This window comes from Herpailurus yagouaroundi, unplaced genomic scaffold, assembly GCF_014898765.1.
Source record: "Herpailurus yagouaroundi ecotype Mexico unplaced genomic scaffold, PumYag 207, whole genome shotgun sequence".
Taxonomy (NCBI): Eukaryota; Metazoa; Chordata; class Mammalia; order Carnivora; family Felidae; genus Herpailurus; species Herpailurus yagouaroundi.
In genome coordinates this window covers 3,730,718-3,752,846 of record NW_024412438.1, presented here as the reverse complement: position 1 = coordinate 3,752,846, position 22,129 = coordinate 3,730,718, and the positions used below count along the sequence as shown (strand labels likewise).

Here is a 22,129-nt window from a genome sequence, read left to right as displayed (position 1 = left end):
AGGAGAGAGAGCACGATCCAGGGAGGTGCAGAGAAAGAGGATCCAAGGCAGGCTCTGCGCTGACCGCTAAGTGCCCTATGCGGGGCTGGACCTCAGGAACCCCAAGACCATGACCTGAGCCACAGCCAGACACTCAACACTAAGCCAACCAGGTGCCCTCTTCTCCTTTTAAATCCAAGTATGGGCAAATAATGTCAGAGCCAGAAGAGACCCTAATGTCATTTACTGCACCTCCAGGATGTCCCCCATCCCTGCAATGTTTTGAGTCCTCAAACCTCAAAACGGGTTATTCTAACCCATTTGAGTCCTTCCTCCTGCACACTGGCCTCTACTATTTTGGGTTTACAGATGAGAAAAGTTACGCAAAAATTACAGATTACATTGAATTTAAGATATCCAACAGACCCAAAACACAAGGTGACCCACTTTCATCAGTATCTCCCAGAAGCGCCCGGCGACTCGGTTTCGGCGAAGGAGAAAGGACACGCACGCGCCGTAGAGCTGAGGGCAGAACGAAGCCAGTGGAGGCGTGGCTTCTGCCCGAAATCAATATGGCCACAGGACCCGCCCATCCACTCTTCGGGGGCGGGGGCAGAGGCTCAAGGCTCAGTACTCCATTGGTGGAGTTGCCTCACAGGGCATCACCGCCAGGGGGCGGGAATGACAGTGTCCCAATTTCCGGTTCCGGCAGTACCAGGAGCCGGGTCGAGATGGGGGAAGATGCGAGCGGAGGCCGGCGGTCGCCGGGCATGGAGGCTAGAGTGGGAGCTGTGGCCTAGAGGTCCGGGCTTGGAGTTCGCCTCGGACGCGGCGGAACCGCCGTGATCGGAGAAGGTAAGAAAGCACCGGCGTGGGGTGCCTGGCGACTAAGGTCTCCGAGGACCTGGACCTGTCAGGGAGGCAGGGCTGCCTGCAGGTCCACGGGAGCCCGCCACGCAGCTCTGGAGGTGCAGGGCGACTCCAGCGAAGCATCTCTTCCAGTCGGAGGGGCGTGAGGCTCGCCGCCAGAGACAGAAGCGGGGCGAGAGGCGTGGCGGGGGCCACGTCTGAAGACCCAGCCGAGGGTGGCTGTGCGGGGAGCAGGACAGAGGCTGCATAAAGGGGTGTCATGTGGTGTCTAGGATGAGTGGTCACGTGGGTGGAAGACCAAAGGAGGGCTGGGTGGGAACTCACGGCGACCGAGGGAGGAGATTCCCTCAAAGGAGGGGTCGGAGGCAACGCCAGGGACCTCCCCTAGGGAGAGGCATATTCATTAGGACACGTGGGCCAGCATGTATATATATTCGCGTTCACGTCGCGGGTCGCTCCCGGGAAGCAGAATCTGATGCACATGCTGAGGGAGAGCAGACGAACAGAAGGGGGAAGCAAAGATCCTGTTTCCAGCTGAGAATCGGAGATCCAACCGCACGGGTGTGGTGTCCGGGATTTTTGCTTTGGTGGGGTGGTTGGCGGAAAAGATCTGAATGCGTCCGCTAGTCATCATTGGGCCCAGTTCTGGTGACGAGTCAGGATGGAGCCATCATGGTCCTGGACCCTTAGAGTCGTTTTTATCGTTGTTGTAATACTGACGGCCCTTTATATGTAAAGCACTGTTGTCCAAACGCTGACACACACTGGTCACCCAGAGAACTTGTTAAAATGTTGGCTCTTACTCAAAAGGTCTAAGCATGCATCCTGATATTCTGTATTTCTAACAAGCTCCCAGGTAATGTCCATGCTGTGTCCATGTGTGCATGTGGTCTGTGCAGCATTGTCTAACAGGGCTTTCTGCAATGATAGAAATGCTTTGCTGTTACAAAATGCTTTCACACTTATTACCTCACATGAGTTGCACCACACTTTTATATAGCCGTGGCAGGCTTCACTAGCCCCCTCTCGCCGATGAGGAAACCGAGTTTCAATGAAGCGACTTGGTTCCAACCCTACCAGTAAGTAAACGGAAGTAGAACTCAAACCTGGATCTCCTGAGTACTAGTGTTCTTTCCACCTCGTGACCTGGCCTTCCGTGACACTGCCTTGTCTCTAACCAGAATCTTCTGTCAGAGCCTAGTGAATAGTCTGGCGTGATCTTTCTGGTTCAGGAAGAGCGGGAGTGGAAGGAAGGGAGGTGGACCGAGACCACCAGTTTGTCCCTTTGCGCTGGTGGCTCTGCCTCTGACATCTCATGTGATGATTTCAGGATGCTCTGGGTCATCTGAGCAGGGTTGAAAGGTGGGAGGAAATTCAGAATTGGAGCTGTGTGCACAAATAGCCTAGGAAAGGGCCATAAAGAACCGGGGCTGATTGCGTTGGGAGAAGGGAAGGCTGGAAGGCGTACAGGAGTCTGTAAAGAGGATTTTCCAGGGGGTAGAACAAGAAGAACTGGTTTTGATATTTCAGCAGGAGGTTTGGAAGTTATGTAACAAACAGCAGGTTCAGATCCCACCTTTGCGGAACAGCCCCACCTTTGGAAGGGGTAGAGGGAGGGAGTGCAGTGCCCTCTCCCCTTCAACTTGGAGGCTTATTCCTCTGAGGCATGACCCTCAGTGGCTCCTCCTGTCACCACGGCGATGGTAGGAGGTATCTGCTTTGGCCTCGGAGGGGAGAGTCCGCCTTCCTTTTGGGAATTTCAAATCAACTGGCTCATGTAAGAGACGGAGGAAAGCAGAAAAGGGGCACGGGTCCTGCCTTCGGGTTTCTCAGCGGGGGATACTGGTACTTTGTGGTTCAGCTTGACGAGTTGAGAAGGTGCCCACAAAACCAGGTCCTGGAACAGAATCCTTCGCTGCTCCTCCTTTCTGCCCGGCTTAGCACACAGCTTGCACAAGCCCGGCAGGAGGCCCTCCTGCTTGAGCCCAGCCGTGTTTGTCCTGTGACAACCATGTGCCCACTGGCCACTCAGCTCTCTCCACCGGCACACTGGGAAAGCATGGGCAGATCTTGGTTTCTCCGGAACAAAGCTGAGAGAAAGCCCTGGTCATCTGCGGGGCCAGGAGCTTATGCTGAACCCTTGGGTGACTGGTAGTCATGAGGGCATTAATCCTGCCTCCCACAGGTAGGGGTGACTTGGCTTTAGACTGAGCAGTGTGATTTGTGCTGGAGCCTCAGTTCCCCTGGGGTAGAAGGTGTGGTAGTGTGGGTAGAAGATCTTGGCTCATCACTGCCCTCACTGCTGACCAGCTGGGTGACCTTGGACCTGTTCCTTTTAACTTATCTGGTGCTCTGTTTTCTCATTTAGCCGAAGTGTCTAACTGTGCACAGGCTAGGTTGTACGGATTATATGAGGTGATGGGTATTCGGTAAATCCTAGAGTCTCTCTCTCTCTCTCTCTCTCTCTCTCCTCATTGCTCAGTGGTTTGGGAAACATGACCATGGGACCCTGGATCACACTCTGGGCAGGGCAGACGGCGACCACCTTCTCCTGAAGGCCTCAAAGGAGAAGACTGCCCTGCCGGACTTGGTGGGTGTCCCAGTCTGAGGCTGGGGAGGAAGGGCCACTTTTGTCCCCAGCAGGTGACACAGTAGTGTTCCTTTCACTCATTTCCCACAGCCTAGACTCTCCATTCTGGCAACCTCATTGTCCTAAGCCATCGTTCTCTTGTTTCATTGTCTACCTGCTCGGCCTCCATTCAAATACCTCTGTCCTCCAGGGGATCTTCTCACTTGTTCAGCAGCCCATGCATGGCCAGCTTGCTCTGCAGGTAGCCTGTACGTAGCGAAGGTGACACCATTCACACTGTCCAGCTCGGTGCATTCCAGAGAGCCAACCTTGCTTCTCCGCTGACTTCCATGGGAAGGCGGGAGGCTCCTTAGGCTGGGACCTTGGGTTGCAGAAGGTGGTTTAGGATTGGTTTAGACACTTGACATGAGGTTTGCCAAGGCACTGGCCGCGGGAGCACTTCAGCTTCTAGACTTGTCCCTTTGAGGTGGCCACCTCCGTTCCCAGCCTGTAGGGATTTCTCTCAAAGCCTGGGCAGCCTGACTGTTCGCTGCCAGTTTCACTTCCCAGTTTCCCCTCTGGCTGAAAATGTCCAGTTTCTTACACAGGAACACATCGCATTGACACGAAGAATATGTCCAATATATCATGACCTCTTATTTGACAGTTCTTGAGTTGGAGGCTCCTAATTTTATACAATTATTAGTATTACTTTTATTTGGAAACTCAGGCGAAGGATACACTTGACATGAGAGCCACATGTGCAGTGATTTGCCCTGGTTTCTTTCTGTATCTTACATTCATTCCCGGAGGGATACCGTGTCATCTCGAATAGACTGTGAGCTTCTCGAAGGCAGAATCTGTATCTTCCGTGTCACTTTGAAACGTCCCCTCATTATACAGGACGGAGGTTATTATTTATATGCTTGGGGGTGAAAGGGGCAGACATGTTCTCTACTGTGTCGTTCTCAAGGCTCTTCAGGGAAACTACTTAGCTCTCTGCTGGTTTTTTTCTTTCTCTAGAGTGAGTTATCTAATAACCAAAGAGGACTCCGACCTTTGGCTTGTTCCTAACTTTCTAACTCCTTTCATCGGAGGGAGGGCAGAGGTGGGGGGGTGCCACACTTTCTTCTAATGTGGACTGGAAGCAATGTAAGGGTAGTGCGCGTGGGGTCAGGATGGGGGGGGGGTGTTGGGGACCAGAGATTAAGGTGAGGCAGCTAGTAATGGTGACAAAAGAGGCACCCTGCTGAGGGTGAAGGGTCAAGGCCTTGCCTCCTCATCTGAAATGGAGCACTTCCCTTCATCACTGGGAACCTGCTGTGTCACTTAGTGATGTCCCCTTAGCCCACTTGAAGGCCTTGCATCTGGCCAGGTGGTTTGTCCTCAGCATCCTGAGCTCTGCCTGGGTGTGCAGAGAAGGAGGAGAACGGACCATGACACCGGGGCCCAGGCAGAGGCAGAGACCGGAATGGGCCGTTTGACGAGCCCAGGGCAGGGAGCCTAGGCGGGCATGGAGCCTAGGGAGTCACTGACGTGAGGACAGGGCTGATAAAGGAGAGAGAAGGGGCAGCACCCTGATCCGTGAAGGAAGACTCTCAGGCGAGAGTTGGCCAAGCTAGACTGGGTGGAATCTAAGCTTTGGGGATGTGAGTACCCCAGGAGATGAAAGTGGGGGGGGAGGGTGGTCAGAGCCCGGCCAGGAGGGCCGAGTGCGAGGTTCCGGCCTCCTTTCCCACATCCGCCCACCCGCTCACATCTCCAGGTCTTCAGGCACCATGGAGGACAAACGCAACATCCAGATCATCGAGTGGGAACACCTGGACAAGAAGAAGTTCTACGTGTTTGGTGTGGCAATGACGATGATGATCCGTGTCAGCGTCTACCCCTTTACCCTCATCCGCACCCGGCTGCAGGTTCAGAAAGGCAAGAGCCTCTACCACGGGACTTTTGATGCCTTCATCAAGATCCTGCGAGCAGATGGCGTGACTGGCCTCTACCGGGGGTTCCTGGTCAACACGTTCACCCTCATCTCTGGCCAGTGCTATGTCACCACGTACGAGCTCACCCGGAAGTTTGTCGCCGACTACAGCCAGAGCAACACGGTCAAATCACTGGTGGCCGGTGGCTCGGCCTCCCTGGTGGCCCAGAGCATCACGGTGCCCATCGATGTGGTGTCCCAGCACCTGATGATGCAGCGCAAGGGCGAGAGAATGGGCCGCTTCCAAGTGCGAGGGAGCCCGGAAGGACGAGGGGTGGTTGCCTTCGGCCAGACCAAGGACATCATCAGACAGATCTTGCGGGCTGATGGGCTTCGAGGCTTCTACCGAGGCTATGTGGCTTCACTGCTTACCTACATCCCAAATAGCGCCGTCTGGTGGCCCTTCTATCACTTCTATGCAGGTAAGTGGGGCCCAGGAGAGTCGGCGCAGAGGGTGGGCCTGCTGACGGGGCTGAGCTGCTGTGGTTTTGCGCTTGCTGCGGTGGAGGATTTAATGGGAGAGTGGGCTGTTCATCCAGCAAACATTTGACTCCAGGAGGGTTCACGGATCATAATACCTGGTTCTTCCTTCCGGGAGCTTACATCATCGTGGGGGAATCACACAAGTAAAGTCGATGACTGTAGGACATAAAGTACATTCTGGGCGCATCAGAGTCAACAAGGGTTAGTGGAATATTGGCAGAGAAGTGGAAGACGAGGAAGCACAAAACTCGTGGGATACTTGGGATCTGAACATGAAATTTCAGGTTTCAGATGAGCATTTGACTTGCATGCCTTTCCTCAGCATTGTTAAGTTCAAGATGGTGTAGGACCTTGAACCTCTCCACTCCTGTGATGTATTTTGGTTCATAAGACATTTTACTTCTTTTTGAGTATTTCCCCAAACGGATTACTGGGCCCAAAGATGACATTTTTGAGGCCCTCAATAAACATAATACCAAATTTCCTTCTGAAAGGTCAGACCACACTGCCCAGAGCAGGACCTGCGTGTGCCTGCCACCCTCGACATCCACAGCTTTAGGTGGCCACCAAACTCCCATGAGGACAGTCTGTGCTTGTAACCTCCCTGATCCCTGCTGCTGGCAATGGACATTCTATCCAACCCATTTGGGACCTTTCTAACCAGATTTCGTAATGACTTCCTCACCTATAATCATTCTGTCCTGGGGCGTTTGGGTGGCTCAGTCGGTTGGGTGTCCAACTTCGGCTCAGGTCATGATGTCACGGTTCGTGGGCTTGAGCCCTATGTCAGGCTCTGTACCAACAGCTCAGAGCCTGGAGCATGCTTCGGATTCTATGTCTGCCCTTCCCCTGCTCACGTTCTGTCTCTCCCTACCTCTCTCAAAAATAAATAAACATTGGGGCGCCTGGGTGGCTTGGTCGGTTAAGTGTCCGACTTCAGCTCAGGTCATGATCTCACAGTCCGTGAGTTCGAGCCCCGCGTCGGGCTCTGTGCTGATAGCTCAGAGCCTGGAGCCTGTTTCAGATTCTGTGTCTCCCTCTCTCTCTCTGCCCCTCCCCTGTTCATGCTCTGTCTCTCTCTGTCTCAAAAATAAATAAACGTTAAAAAAAATTTAAAAAAATAAAATAAAATAAATAAGCATTAAAAAAATTAAAAAAAAAAATTAAAAAAAATCATTCTGTCCCTATGCCACTACTTTCCTGATCGCACCTTCTTCTTTATTGCTAGTTCTGTTTCTCTCTTCTGTTTAACACAGTCTTTCTAGGGTATTGGGTAAAGTTCACATACCTGGATTTCACCCCTGATTCTGCATCAGATTCTTTGGGAGTGGATCCTGGTCATCTTAATGTTAAAAAGAAAAAACAACAACTCTGGGTACCTAGGTGGCTCAGTCAGTTAAGTGTCTGACTCTTGATTTTGGCTCAGGTCATGATCTCATGGTTGTGAGATTGAGCCTCGCATTGGACTCTGTGCGGAACGTGGAGCCTGCTTGGGATTGTCTGTCTCTCTTTCTCTCTCTCTCTCTCTCTCTCTCTCTCTCTCTCTCTCAAAATAAATCAATACTTAAAAACAACAACAAAAAACCCCCACAAACCTCTAGGAAACGTGAGCATTTTCTCTAGCATCTGTCTTCACCCTTCTCTCCTCACTTGATTTTATTTACAATTGAGTTGTACTTTTCTAACATGTCAGAAAATCTCTTTCCGTCCCCAGACTAACTTTCAGAGTTCTGGACAGACACTCTGACTGTCAGACCCTCTTGACTTGGACGCGTGCATTTCCGTCTGAAATGTTACCTAGTTAACTGTTTTTCATCCCGAGCTGGCTTTCCCTTCTGACCCTCTTCCTTCCCTTAGTGGCCTCATCATTCTCCACAGTACTGAGACCAAAGCCCTAGGGACTGTGCTTGCCATCCCCTCTTCCTTGTCCCCACATCTCGTCCTGGTGACCCCAGAATGCCTTTCCTACGCTCTCTCCATTCCTCCTTTCCTGGAAACCGTGCCTCAGTTTTCACTCTGCTGGGTGCTGCACCAGCCCTCTAGCTGCTCTCCCTTCCCACCTATCACATGCTCCTAACATTCACGATTTAATCCCTGGTTGTGATGCTCTGGGGCTCCACTGCTCACTGAGTACAACCCTGTCTCTTCAGCCTCCCTGCACAGCGAAGCCTCCCCTCGTGCAGTCTGCTGCAGCCAGATAACCCACACTGCCTCCACTGTGCACCGTCTCCCTCACCCCTGCTTTGTTCTTCTCACCCCTCTGCCTGGGTGCCCTCCAGGCCCACTTACCCTGGTGAAATCATGACTTTCCTGAAGTGCTCCTTGCTGCCCCCGTCACATCTCCCTACGTAGCCCTTAACCTTCAACAGGTGATCTCTCCCTCCTCACAGCCCCTGGGGCAGTGCTTGAGTCTTTTGGGGGGCACCTGTATTGCTTGCCTGATGTTATTATTTTTTCGACTATGTGGAAAGGTTTTTTTGTTTTTTTTTTTTTAAGTTTATTTAAGAGAGAGAGAGAGAGAGAGTGCACATGAGAGAGCGCATGAGCTAGCAGGAGAGGAGTAGAGAGAGAGCGAGGGGAAGAGAGAGAATCCCAAGCAGGCTCTGCACTTGTTAGCACAGAGCCCGACACAGGGCTCGATCTCACAAACCATGAGATCATGACCCGAGCCAAGAGTCAAACACTTAATTGATGGAGCCACTCAAGTGCCCCAAGCCTCCTTTTTTTAAAATGCATTTCTTCCTAGTTTTATTGAGATAAAATTGGGAAGTTTCTTGGAAGTGGGAGGAAACTACCATTTATGAATATGCACTATGTGCCAGGCTCTGTGACACGTGTGCTTAGTAAATATTTGTTGAATGAGGAGATTGGTTCTTGTCGTTCCCTTTTGCTTAAAATCTACCCATGCTGCCTTCTGGGCCCTTAGAATAAAACTGAACGTGCTCTTGGTCCGTGCAAGTCCACGCGATCTGGCCCGTCTGCTGGGCCAGCCTCACTGCCGGCCTCTCTTGCCTCACTCAGCTCCGTCCTGTCTTTCTCTCGGTTCCTGAAATACACCACGCTCTGTCCTCACCTCTCCGCTTTTGCAGATGATGTTCTTTCAGCCTGGAAACGCCCCACCCCCTGCCCTTCTCGTGCTTCAGGCCTCGGCTGACATTGCCACCTTTGCACAGACTTCTTCACCCAGTTGGAAAGAGGGCTCGTTCTGTTCTTTTCAGCTTGTTTCCTTCATAGCACTTGTCACCATTTGCGATCATTTTATCCCTCACTCACAGCTCCTTAATTAGGCTGTGAGTCCCATGAAGACACCGTTCATTCCCCTGTCGCATGTCCTGTGCTCACCACAGTGCGTGGCATCCAGTAGCATTAAATAAATATGCATTTATATTACTGTCCACAGACATTTAGCCAGGAGGGACTTAACCCAAGTCAGCCTGGGTTTATCTTCTGCTTTGCAGATAACAGGTGCCCAGTAAGCACTTGCTGAGTGAATAACAGAGCAAAAACATGGGGCTTTCTCCCCCACTGCCTGGCTTTGGTTTTCCATCCTGTCCCTAAGTCACAGGAAAAGGGCACGTATGTGTGATTACAATTGGAATCTGAATCCTGCTGTGGCCGGCAGACCTGGGGGCCAGTGCCGACAGGCCCACGGAGGCTGGCAGTGCCCGTCCAGATGCCACCTTCTCAGGAGAGCCGGGACATGGCTGAGGAGGTGCCGGCAGGCCGCTCTGTCTCGGGTCGTGTGACCCCGGGGAGGGAGGGGGCCGGGGGTTGTGGCTTCAGGAGTCCCGCCCGGCCGATGCGTCAAGAGATGCTCAGTGCCAGCCCCCACCTTCCCACTGCCCCTCATCTTTATTTAGGTGGCCACAGATTACGAAAACTAGAGGCATGAGGGAAAAACTCTCGAAGGTACTATGGGAACTGGACTGTAGAGAGCGGACGGAGAGGGAGTCTTCGAGATGACCCACGTTACACCCAGCCTCCCTCAGAATGAAAGCCAGAGCCTCACAGTGGCTTCAAGGCCCTAATGACTTACCTCTCAGGCCTTCATAGTGGTCTTTCCCTCGCTCATTCATACGGGCCTTGCTGCCCCTATCCTTTGCATTGGATGTTGCCTCTGCTTGGAAAGTTCTTTCCACAGATCCGTGCACTCTTCCTCAGGCCTTTGCTCAGACTTCACCTCCTGGGAGAGAGCTTCCATGACCACCTTGTTTAAAGGGCAGCCCCTTCACCACCAACACCTGGCGTTCCCTGTCTCCCTTCCCTGCTTCATTTTTATCTCTAGGAAGCACACATCACCTTCTGATATAGCTATCGATTTTGCCTTTTATTTATGTATTGCCTGTGTTCCCATTTCCTAAGGGCAGGGATTTGAGACTCTTTTATTCACCATTCCATCCTCAAGAGCCAGGGTGGCTGGTGCACGGCAGTCACTGAGTCAACTCTGGTCGAACCAATGAGTGAACTCCTGATTCTCGCTTCTAGGGAGGCTAAAGCAAAAAATTCAACTGCAGTCAGCTTCCCAGTGATGCTGGGAGTGGGTGAATCTGGGCACTATGCCCTTGTCTTCATTAGCATTTTGGAAACTGAGTTCTTCTTTGTTAATAGAGCCTGCAGAAAACATCTCACTGCAGGGTACGACCTTCTCTTTCGGCTGTGATTGTTTTTATTTTTAAAAACATTCGTGGGGCGCCTGGGTGGCGCAGTCAGTTAAGCGTCCGACTTCAGCCAGGTCACGATCTCGTGGTCCGTGAGTTCAAGCCCCGCGTCGGGCTCTGGGCTGACGGCTCGGAGCTTGGAGCCTGTTTCCGATTCTGTGTCTCCCTCTCTCTCTGCCCCTCGCCCGTTCATGCTCTGTCTCTCTCTGTCCCAAAAATAAAATAAAAAACGTTGAAAAAAAAATTAAAAAAAAAACAAAAAAACATTCACACGGGCGTATACATACGGTGGAAGGTGAGTCAGCCATAAAAAAAAAAAAAAACTTGCGACTTGCAACAACATGGTTGGATCTAGACTGTATTATGCTAAGTGAAATAGGTCAGTCACAGAAAGACAAATAGCATCTGATCTCACTCATAAGTGGAATTTAAGAAACAGGACACACAAAGAAAAGAAGAGACAAACCAAAAAACAGACTCTTGACTACAGAGAACACACTGCTGGCCACCAGAGGAGAAGTGGGCGGGGGAAACAGGTGAAGGGGATGAGGAGTCCACTTACTGTGAGAGCACGGAGTGCCGTATAGACGTGTCCGATCACTGCACTGCACATCTGAAACTAACACGATACCGTATGCTAACGAACTACAATTTAAAAAAATCTTCTCACGGCTCAAAATTCGAAAAGAAAGACAGGGACGCGGTGAAAAGACTCCTCACCCACCACGGTCACCCTGCTCCCTTCCTTAGAGACAGTGGGCGAGAGCAGCTTTCATGTTTCCCACCAGCGATGGGGTGCCCGTGTGAGAAAACCCGGGGCGTGTGCTTGCCTGGCCTGGGAGTCGGGAGGAGTAGAGCACACGCGTAAGGTTGTTACGTCAGGAAGGATTTCTGTTCGTCAGAGGAGGGGAGTTGGCAGGCAGAGAGGTTCTGAAACCCCTTCTCCAGAGGAATCCTCTGTCCACAGCGGGTAATGTACCCAACATGGCTTCCGGAAGGGGCCTGAGGGTCCTCATTTTTTCTTGGTTCAGAAGGAAGCAAAGAAAAGAGGATGGGAGTGACAGGATCTAAGGTGGCTGATGACGGAGAGGGTCCGTCCGCGTTGGGCCAATGAGCAGAAGCAGTGTGAGGGCAGACGGGACGGCGCCTCACGTCTCTCCCGTTGTCTCTCCCTCGCTTCCAGAGCAGATCTCGTACCTCTGTCCCAAGGAGTGCCCGCACATTGTCTTTCAAGCCGTCTCGGGGCCCCTGGCCGCGGCCACCGCTTCCGTCCTGACCAATCCCATGGACGTCATCCGAACCCGAGTGCAGGTAAGACCGGCCTCCCTGCCCCCGGTAAGAAGGCTCACCTGTGCTCCCCAGTGCTCCCCCGACCTCTCGGTGTCACGGCCTTCTAGTCCAGCCAGCCTCGTCCTGGTCAGCCAGGCCCCTTCCTTGTGCTTACGACTTACCATGTGCAGCAGGCAGCGGAGCACTCTGGAACGCCTAGAGCGTTCCCCTCACCACGTGTGCCCCCTTGCACGCCCCCGCGCCTGTCCCCGCCATGCCTCACTGGCTCCTCCCTGCCTCTCATCCCGTTAGCACAGCCGATGCTTTTCTTTACCGAGACGGAGCCCTTGGTGGTGCTGTCCAGAGATCGTAGTCCCTGTCTCCACTCAGCTCAAAGATGCTTCCCCAGCACCTAATCCAAGGAAATGGAATCTGAATGGATGTGTAACAGACAAATGGCAGGTTCTGCTGTATGAGAACGGGGGTTTGAACATCTGATGTGGGTAGCTGAAGAGGACAGCTGTGCGGGAGAGCGGGGTCACGGCTGTGGTGAGGAGGAGAGGGCAAGAAAGTAACCTCAACAGGTTGGGGGTGAAGTCGGCTTCCCTGATCCGAGGATGTTGGGATGGAGATGGCTGGCAAATCTAGGTGTGTTTGTCTGTAGGAAAGAATGCCCTTTCCACCCCCGCTTTTGAAAATGAATAAATTGACATCTGATTGGTTTGCAGACCACAAAGTGCACAGGTTCCCTTCTCGTTCTCTCCTGAGCCTTGTTCTGAGCGCTCCCAGGCTGGAGGAGACCAAGCGCGTGTGAGGACCAGAGCAGAGCTGGAACAGCCCTTGACGCGGCTGTGGATAGGGGAGGGCAGGGGAGCAGAGGTGGTCAGAGGAGAGTACCGGAGAGGAAGAGGGGAGCGTGGAGGAGGGTCGGGGTGGGGATGAGTGGGCAATATTCTCAGCCAGAGGTCACCCTGTGAATGTCGCACGGTACGGGGGTGTGCAACAAGCAGTGCGTCTGTCCTGCGCTGGCCGAGGGTCCGAGGGGGGTGGTGTCTAAACGTGTACCTGGGTGGCAGGGTGTGGGGGGCCGGGGCAGGGGGCAGGACTGTTGAGAAGGAAGAGAGGAGATTTCTGCCTCAGCCCGATTTCCAGTGTAGTAGGGAAGATGGGTCCCAGGGTGCGTGGGGGCGACGGGGTCGGGGGTGGGCCCAGCCTCGGGGACTCAGAGGGACTGACACACGGGAACGGAAATGACAGACCAGCAGGACCTTCAGTCGCTGGGCTCCCTGAGGCCAGAGAGGAGCCCCCACGGCAAGGAGCCCTAGCTCAGTGGCTTACCTAATGACAGGAACAGCAGCTCACGGTTAGGGTTCTGGTGCCCAGAACAACCACATGGGTTCGGTCTACTTTGTTACTGTTTTACATCCGAGGAAACTGAGGTACGTTACCTGAGGCTACACTGTGAGCAAGTTGGGGAGCAGAGTTCAACCCAGAGTTATATGGGCCGATACCAGAGCCCATATAAACCACTGTGCCGCCCTGTCCGCCCCCCGGGCCCCAAGTCCGGTTCTCTCCACCGTAGCCCAAGGCTGCACCGAGTGGCCCTGACTGTGGCCCGTGGCCTTCCGCCACGTTGCGTTTCCAGGTTGAAGGCAAGAGCTCCATCATCCTGACCTTCAAACAGCTGATGGCAGAAGAGGGGCCTTGGGGCCTCATGAAGGGCCTCTCTGCCAGAATCATCTCGGCCACGCCCTCCAGCATTGTCGTCGTGGTGGGCTACGAGAGCCTCAAGAAACTCAGCCTCCGGCCTGAGCTGGTGGACTCGAGACACTGGTAACCCGTGGCAGGGCGAGAACCCTGCTGTTTCCCACACTACTTTGGGGCGGGGGCGGCGTGGGGAGGACAGCACCCTCTGCAGGCGCGGGCCCCCCCCCCCCTCACAGCCCTGCCCGGGGCCAGGTGGCCTGTCTGGGACAGGGCAGAGACTCCGAACCGCTCTTGCTGAAGAGGCTCCGCACCTGGACCCCCTGCCCCTGGTATTTTTTATTTTCTTGCCAAACTGGGCTCTCTGCTCAGTCCCGGTACTCCGTCCTGATCCAAGGAACCCCCATCCCCAGCGATCCCACTCCCCCGTCCCCTGCGGAACCTTCTCCTGGCCTCCCCCCGCCATCTGTGCCCCTGAGGCCCTGACGAGAGCTGTACAGGGCGCTGGTTTCCTGCTGCCGGTCCTCCCCCCGGCCTCTCAGCCCGGATTTCCAGCAGCTGTCGTCAGCCCTCTCCTGCTTCATCTCGTAGGCTTGCTTCTCTTTGCTTTGGGACTGAGCCGCCACCCGACTGTTCTGTTTTCCCGGCCACTGGGGGCCAGGTGCCAGGTACTTCTGCACAGGGAGCAGGAGCAGCGAAAACCTCTGGTTCTCCAGAGCACGTGTCCTCTCTTCGGAGAGTTATTAGGTTGGGGACAAATGTCGATACTTTATTTTGTGTGTGTATTTTTTTTTAACATCTGTGAACTAGGTACTGTCAGTCCTGCTGAGGCGCCAATCCTGCAGTCAGAGCCCACCCCTTCCTCAGGTGGAAAACTGTAGCTTTCCCTCAATCCCAGTTACCTACTCCACGTTCCTTCAGAACCAGCAGCCCCAGGACATGCGAGCTGTTGGCTCCCTCGGCCAGGTGACTGCAGGGGCGGGCCCAGTCCTGAGTAGATCAGGCCGTCCGGGCTGGACTGGGAGAACTACCCTGCAAAGCGAGGTGGAGAGAACAGGTTGGAAAGTGAGGACAGGGTGCGTGTGCCTGTGCCCCGGCGCATGTCCCCAGGCCCACCGGGTGAGGCCTAGGAGAGGGCGGGGGAGGTTCTCCGCCCTGGGGCGGTCATGACGTGCGTGCGTGTCCGTACCCATCACCGGGACTCACAGAAACAGAGGTGTCCCAATGGGAATCTCTGAGACGTGGGACTGGTTGTGGTTTTCTCCTCCTCCACGTGAAGAGTCATCCCAGCCGTGGCTCTCCCGAGGGGTGCCTGGGGGAGAGTAAGGAGCAGGTCAGGAAGTCCCCCAATACCAGGACCACTGCGTTTACCAGCCCGATACTGCCGAGACTCTGTTGAGGCTCTTCAGGGGCGAACAGCGAGTCCTCCTCCCCCGCACCTGTGTCGTGGGCAGACAGGTGCAGCCCCCAAGCGAGGAGAAGGCAGGGCAGACCCTGCCCTTGTACTTGAGACGGCTGGCGGGATGACCCTGCACACCTCTTTTGGGTCCCGCCCCTGGGAAAGGCCCTGGTGCCCTTCTGAAAGGTGCTAGCTCCCTGAAGCCTCGCTGCTTCTCACGGCTGCCCTACACTGTCGCCCAGGTCAGAGCCCGGAGGCCCCGTTCCTACGTGCACCGCCACCAGCGCCCATCCGTCTCTTACCCCCCAGGGTTATTTCCCCTTTCACCTCTCTCCACTTTTGTTTGTCCTTTCCCTTTGTCGGGAGTCTCCCAGTTTCTGTCCACAGACGGTCACCCCAAGGGTCCTCAGATGACCCTCAACCTCCCTGCCCCGCAGTCACCCATTTATCCCCAAGAACCACCAACATAATGGAGACCGGGGACCCCTCGTCTCTTTGAGCCCATCCTAGTGAGGCCCTTGTGGCGCCGCTCAGCGCCCCACCTTCTCCCCAGTGGCCCGTCTGCGGGCGGCCCTGCCCCCCTGCCCCCTTCCCGCCCTCGGATCTGCCCGCCGGTCTCCCGCCCACTCCCTCACACGGACATGCACACACACGCACAACTGACCTTCACTCACGCAAACACACACAACACACACACACACACACACTGACATTCACACGCACGGTCTCATACACACCGACATATGCGCGCTCGCGCGTTGTGAAAGGACGCGCATCTGGTGGAAGGGACCTCGGCCGTGACCTTCCCATCGAAGAGCCCAGGGGCCGTGGCCGGCCGGCCGCACCCGCTGGTCCCCGGCGGGCTGGTCGGCAGCCCGAAGTGGAAGGGGCGGGAACGCGCGCGCAGTGGGCCCAAGATACGGACATTAAGATCGGACACTCCCTGTTGCACTGTACAAGGTCTCTGAACTGTAATTAAAAGTTTTTGTCGAGCCCCTCAGCCTCGCCTTGCGACTCTGCGGCCCGCCCGCCCGCGCAGCCAGGATCCGGGTGCGAGGCGCGCCCCTTCCCAGCTCCGCACCGCCCGCGGGCTCCCGCGTGTGCGCGCCCCAGCGCGGCTCGGTGACGGACGCCCGCCGCTTCCAATCGGGAGCGCCCGGGGCCGGGGCCGGCCAATAGCCGGCCCCGGGGGGCGGGCCGGCCGAGCCAGTTTGGTTTCGCGCGGCGACTTCAACATGGCCGAAGCGCGCAGCAGCTACGCAGGCGGCGGCAGTGAGGGAAAGGGGCCTGAGGGGCCGTCCCGGGAATCCGTGCCCCCCGGCACCACCGTGCCCAGGGTGAAGCTCCTCGACACTCTGGTGGATACCTTCCTCCAGAAGCTGGTCGCCGCCGGGAGGTAAGGCGGAGGGAGCCAGACGGACGACAGGCCGACCGGGGAGGGCTCGTGCGGGCCGGCCGCGTCTCGACCCCGCGAGACCCCGAGGGCGCGGCGGCGGCCTGTTCACGTGGCCTGGCGTCCCCCGTTGGCAGTCGCGTGATCGCGCAGCCGCCTTGGGGCGGGACCGCGCGGTGGTCCGGGCCGGAGGTGCCGGTGGCGGGGGCGGCCGGATGCGGAAATAAGGGGGGCGCGGGAGTGCGGAGCTGTCACTGCGGGAGAGGCGCTGCCTTCCTCCCCGGGTGGTGCCCCGCCCACCTCGCTCGGTGTCCCGGGCGGACAGGGCTGAGGCTGGCGGGTGTTCGGGGGGGGGTTGCCCGCGCTCGGATCCCTGCAAGACCCCCGTCCTCGCCTCGTCCCCTGGCGCCGCGCCTTGGCCCTGCCCTTGAGATCGCCCCTCCGCTCACCGGTTCACTCAGCGAATGCTCGGGTGCCCGCCGTGTGCCGGGCACGGTGGCAGGAGGTGGGGAGGCGGCAGAGCAGACGAGGGCCTGGCTCGGGGCCTGCACCCCTTGCGGGAAACAAAATAATCACTGGGCTTGAGGAGGTGTTGAACAGGTGATGTGACAGAGGGCGGCGTGGGGAAAGGGAGCCCGCGCTGACCAGGTGACGCTGAGCAGAAACTGGAAGAATGAGAAGGAACCAGCTCTTGAAGAGCTAGGGGGAAAGCTCCTTGGCAAAGGAGACAGCTTGTGCAAAGGCCCTGAGGTGGCCAGGGCCTTCTAGGAGCTGGCAGAGGGCTTCTAGGAGGGCAAGTGAGGGCCTGTTCATGCCAGATGTAGTTTATGGAGTAATGAATTTGACAAAGTGATTTGTCATTAAAAAAAAAATTAATGTTTATTTTTGAGAGAGAGCATGAGTGGGGGAGGGGCAGAGAGAGAGGGAGACACAATCCGAGGCAGAGGCTCCAGGCTCTGCGCTGTCAGCACAGAGCCGGTCACGGGGCTTGAAGCCACCAGCAGCAAGATCATGACCCGAGTCAAAGTCAGATGTTTAAACCGACTGAGCCACCCAGGCGCCCCTAATTTGTAATTATTTTTATGGGCCCGTCATAACACGCCACCACGAAATGTCCAGGCAGGGTTCCTCCCTTGTTTGTTTGCTTAGATACCCCCTAACCCCCCAGCTCATTCTTGTCTTCCCCTCCCCTCTCCATAGGCCCCGCTTCCTCCATTTATTCGTGTACAAACGCATACTGACCATCGACAGTGTCCCAGGCTCTGTTCTAGGAGCTGTAGATAGGCGGTCGAGACAGAAAGGTCCCTGCTCTCACGGAGTAGGCAGGCATTCTGGTGCCAGAAAGAAAAATAAATCAGGCTAAAGGAAGAGAGCAGTGGGATGGGGGTGGGGGGCCTGGGTTCGCGTGAGTGCACGGAAGCGACTTTTGAGTCTGTTTGTATCCTTGTAAAGTACGTTGTTTTGTCCGTGCGCGTTCGAAGTTCCCGTGCGTGGTGTTGAGCTACATCTGTCTTTTTTCACCCAACATCTATCTTTCTTTCTTTCTTCTTTCTTTCTTTCTTTCTTTCTTTCTTTCTTTCTTTCTTTCTTTCTTTTCTTTCTCTTCCTTCCTTCCTTCCTTCCTCTTTCTTTCTTCCTCCCTTCCCTTCCCTTCCCTCCCCTCCCCTCTCCTCCCCTTTCTCCCTTTCCCTTTCCCTTTCCCTTTCCCTTCCCACCTAGCCCTGTTCTGGGAGGGCGCATGGTTCGGGGCTTCTCTTGCCGCCTTTCGTTCCGCGATGTGCATCACGCACTTACCCAGGCCCGTCGCAGACACCCGCTTGCCTCCAGGTCCCTCCCCCACGGGTCATGCCACGGCCAATGCCCTTGTGCTGGCGCTAGCTAGCAGCTCTGGCGGGCAGGTAACGGAGAGGGGTCCCTGGATTCCGAGGTTCACACCTGCCCGTGTTCGGTCAGGCTGCCTTCCAGAAAAGCTGTCGCGTTGCCTGTGTCCTCACCGGCACCGAGCGTCCGCCATTCTGAAGGCGTCAAAGGGGCATCTCGCTGTCGTGGTTTGCACACCCCTGCTCCCTCACAGCTGCGGACGTCTCCTCGTACCCTCGTGAGGCCCTTGGCTTCTCTTGTGAACAGCCTGCTCACTTCCTCCAGCTTTTTTTTTTTTTTCTCAGACTCGTTTTCCTTATTTATGCATTTGTTTACTTTTTTTAAGTTAATTTATTTTGAGAGAGCGGTCACGGGAAGGGCGGAGAGAGAGAGGGACAGAGAATCTCAAGCAGGCTCCACACACCGGCAGAGCCTGACGCGGGGCTCGAACTCACAAACCATGAGATCCCGACCCGAGCCAGAATCAAGAGCCGGACGCTTAAGTGACACCCAGGCGCCCCTCGAGGGTGATTTTTTTGACTCCAACTCATGTCAAGTCTTTAAGAAGCGTCCGGTATCTTGACTGAGGTAGTAAGTAGGTCTACACGGTTACACGTGTGATAAAGTTACAAAGATGTCCACACAAACAAAGGTACCCTAACTGTTGAGGTCTGAATGAGCCAGTGTGGGGTTGTGGTTTGATATTGTGCTATAGTTGTGCAAGATGTCACATCGTGGAAGGTCCATTTCTTTGCAACTTCTTACAAATCTCTAACTATTTCAAAATAATGAGTTCAAAAAAAGCTTATCTGCAAAGGATAGGACAGGGTTCAGTGGAAAATAATTGAAAACCACCTAAAACATCCAACATTTGAAGAATGGTGGTCGCTCAAGTGTAATAACTAATAAAGTACTCTGCTGCTTTAAAATTCCATTTTGAATAATACTGAATCATGGGAAAATTATCACATTATAATGGTAAATTTTAAAATCAGGTTATGGGGGGTGCCTGGGTGGCTCAGTGGGTTGAGCGTCTGACTTCGGCTCAGGTCATGATCTCGCGGTCTGTGAGTTCAAGCCCCGCGTCAGGCTCTGGGCTGACAGCTCAGAGCCTGGAGCCTGTTTCAGATTCTGTGTCTCCCTCTCTCTGACCCTCCCCCGTTCATGCTCTGTCTCTCTCTGTCCCAAAAATAAAAATAAACATTAAAAAAAAATTTTTAAATAAATATATAAATAATATCAGGTTATGGGAGGAAGCATCCATATCCCACATCGAATATACTTTTTATCTAATTGTATTAAAATTGCAGTTGACTAGAGGCGCCTGGCTGGCTCAGTCAGTAGTGTGTGACTCTTGGTCTCGGGGTTGTAGGTTCAAGCCCAATGTTAGGTTTAGAACTTGCTTAAAAGAATAAGATCTTAAAACAAATAAATAGGGGCACCTGGGTGGCTCAGTCGGTTGAGTGTTCAACTCTTGATCTCAGCTCAGGTCATGATCTCCTGGTTTTTGGGAGCAAGCCCCGCATCAGGCTCTGCACTGACAGTGTGGAGCCTGCTTGGGATTCTCTCTCCTCTCTCTCTCCCCCTTCCCCACTCTCTCTCAAAATAAATAAATAAACATTTAGGGGCACCTGGGTGGTTGAGTTGGTTAAGAGGCCAACTTTGGCTCAGGTCATGATCTGGCGGTTCAGGAGGTGAAGCAACCAGGGGGCCTCTGGGCTGACAGCTCGGAGCCTGGAGCCTGCTTGGGATTCTGTGTCTCCCTCTCTCTCTGCTCCTGCCCCACTCACGCTCTGTCTCTCTTTCTGTCTCTCTCTCTCAAAAATAAGAATGAACATTAAAATTTTTTTTAAATAAGCATTAAAAAAATTGCAGTTGAGTAGTTGACATGTTACATTTTATAGTCATTTAAAAATAACAATTACAATATTAGCTAATCTGAACGTTTTGTTTTGAAGCCACTCCATTTTTTTTAATTAAAAAAATTGTTCTTAAGTTTTTCTTTATTTTGATCGAGAGAGTGTGAGAGGTTGGGGAGGGGCAGACAGAGAGAGAGAGAATCCCAAACAAGCTCCTCACTGCCAGCCTCCAAGGAGCCCAGGCTGGGCCCCCGCCAGTTCTGGTGCCTTCTCAGGGCAGCTGTTGTAAATCTCCGTGACGTCCCTCAGGCCCTTCCCCTGTGCCCCCCGCCCCAGCCCCTCGCAGTGAGAATGACCCCTGGCACCCGATTGGCAGAGACAGTTGAGGTCAGCAGAAGGCGTTGCTCTGACTGTGGATCTGGCTGAGAGAGACCTGGTCGCGCGTCCCCCCGCCCCCCACCAGCAGCGTCCCTCCCTTTACACCCAAGGCTGCAGCTGCAGATCCCCCTTCCAGGCTCTAGTCCCACCTCCAGGTTTGTCTCCCTGGAAACTGTTCCTTCCAAGGTCACGTGTAATTCTTCGTCGATAAGTCCTGTGGATATTCTCTCATCCTGATCTTCCTTGCTCTCCTTGTAGTAGTTGACCCCGTTAACCACTTCCCTGTCCTTGACATTTGTCCCTTGGTTTCCACACCAGGCTCTGCCCCTCTGCCTTCCTGGGCTCCTCTTCCTCTCCTTGACCTTAGATGTGAGCATTGGACTTTCCTCCTGTCACCTCTGCGTCCCGTCTGATGTCCAGATGCTTCAGTGTCCACTGCTCCTTACGTTCGCTCCCAAGACCCCGCACGCTCTGGTCCTTGCCTGCCTCTTGTCACCCCCTCACCCATAATCAGGCCTCCCCCTTTCCTGTGAGGTCAGGGCATTTGCATTTGACGTAGGCTCCCCGGGGATGGTTTCCTCCATTTCTTCCCAGGCCTTCTCTAAAGCCTTCTTTCTCCCTGGTTATGCTTGGTCACCACACCTGATGTTATTCCTTCGCAGCACTTACCCCAGGACACAGCTCCAGGGTCTGTCTTCCCCACATTAAACGTAAGGTCCTGAGCACAGGTTCTGGTCTATTCCACCGGCCACTCTCCACTCATTTCTTATCACGGTGCCTGGCCCATAGGAGACGCTCAGTAGGTGCTTTTGGAATGCATGAGGATTCCCAAGCTGCATCTCTCTGCCAAGCTCCAGACCGCTGTCTCCACAGTCTACACTGGAGATGACCCCTTGGTGTCCACACAGCCATCAAGCTCAGCATGGTGGAGACAGGATGGCTGCTCCCTAACTGAATTGAAGATGCTACCGTGTGCCCATTGTCTGGGCCAGAGGTTTGAGGGTCCTCACCCGTCCCTTGTCCCCGTTAGCCACAGCCCCATGGGCTCGCACCGCCCCCCCCAGTCTCCTCCTTTCCACCTGTGTACCAGTGCTTAGGTTCGGGGCCATCTGCCTAGACCGATGTGACAGCCTCCACCCTGGCCCTCCAGCCTCAGTCCTGTCCCTCCCTTACTGCTCAGACTGGAGGTCCTTCTGCTTCAAAGGGTTAATTGGTGGGGCGCCTGAGTGGCTCAGTCAGTTAAGTGTAGGACTTCAGCTCAGGTCATGATCTCGCAGTCAGTGAGTTCAAGTCCTGCATCGGGCTCTGTGCTGACAGCTCAGAGCCTGGAGCCTGCTTCGGATTCTGTGTCTCCCTCTTTTTCCTCCCCGCCCTACCTCACGCTCTCTCTCAAAAAAAATAAACAAACGTTAAACAAACCAAAAAAAAGGTTATTTGGCTCAGGGCTGCTTCCAGAATCAAACATAAGCTCCTTAGCTCAGCACACAAGGCCGTGCACCCCTCGGCCCCTCCCTGTGTCTCCAGCTCAGTCAGGGCAGCAGGTGCACTCTTGCGGGCACACGTGCACAGGAGCTCCTCTGCCTCGACCTGCTCTCCCCCGCCGCTTCTCCTAGCCAGGACCCCCATCCCTCTGTGTGCTTAAATAGAAACTTGCAGCTGCTTTCCACACAGAAAGGGCTAGACAAAGGTCACGTATGCAAATACTTGACTCTCTCCCAAGCCGTTAA

General features: G+C 54.5%; 2 protein-coding genes across 3 annotated transcripts in view; both read left to right on the top strand.

Annotated features, from left to right (window-relative positions):
* The first annotated feature begins 672 nt into the window (after positions 1-672).
* SLC25A44 (solute carrier family 25 member 44) lies at positions 673-15,912 on the top strand. 2 transcript variants are annotated; one of them, XM_040452653.1, is made up of 4 exons: positions 673-834; positions 5,184-5,821; positions 11,724-11,851; positions 12,122-12,536. In XM_040452653.1, exons 2-4 carry the CDS (start codon positions 5,197-5,199, stop codon positions 12,305-12,307), a joined length of 939 nt encoding a protein of 312 aa, XP_040308587.1. In that variant the 5' UTR covers positions 673-834; positions 5,184-5,196; the 3' UTR covers positions 12,308-12,536. The 2 variants fall into 2 exon arrangements, with proteins under 2 accessions (XP_040308587.1, XP_040308586.1); XM_040452652.1 differs by lacking the exon at positions 12,122-12,536 and adding an exon at positions 13,455-15,912 and having other exon boundaries at positions 676-834.
* A 207-nt stretch (positions 15,913-16,119) lies between these two features.
* The window catches only part of PMF1 (polyamine modulated factor 1), a 17,234-nt gene continuing 11,224 nt past the window's right edge, over positions 16,120-22,129 (top strand). The window contains exon 1 of the mRNA XM_040452654.1: positions 16,120-16,308. Coding sequence (XP_040308588.1) covers positions 16,148-16,308 — 161 coding nt within the window. The 5' untranslated portion in view covers positions 16,120-16,147. The remainder of the gene's footprint in view (positions 16,309-22,129) is intronic.

What these genes read in the sequence shown, in the direction of transcription:
- SLC25A44 (XM_040452652.1), top strand. Translation starts at nt 5,197, where the DNA reads ATGGAGGACAAACGCAACATCCAGATCATCGAGTGGGAACACCTGGAC. An exon ending in CTTCTATCACTTCTATGCAG is followed by an intron (nt 5,822 to 11,723) that starts GTAAGTGGGGCC and finishes CCTCGCTTCCAG; the next exon opens with AGCAGATCTCGTACCTCTGT. An exon ending in TCATCCGAACCCGAGTGCAG is followed by an intron (nt 11,852 to 13,454) that starts GTAAGACCGGCC and finishes TTGCGTTTCCAG; the next exon opens with GTTGAAGGCAAGAGCTCCAT.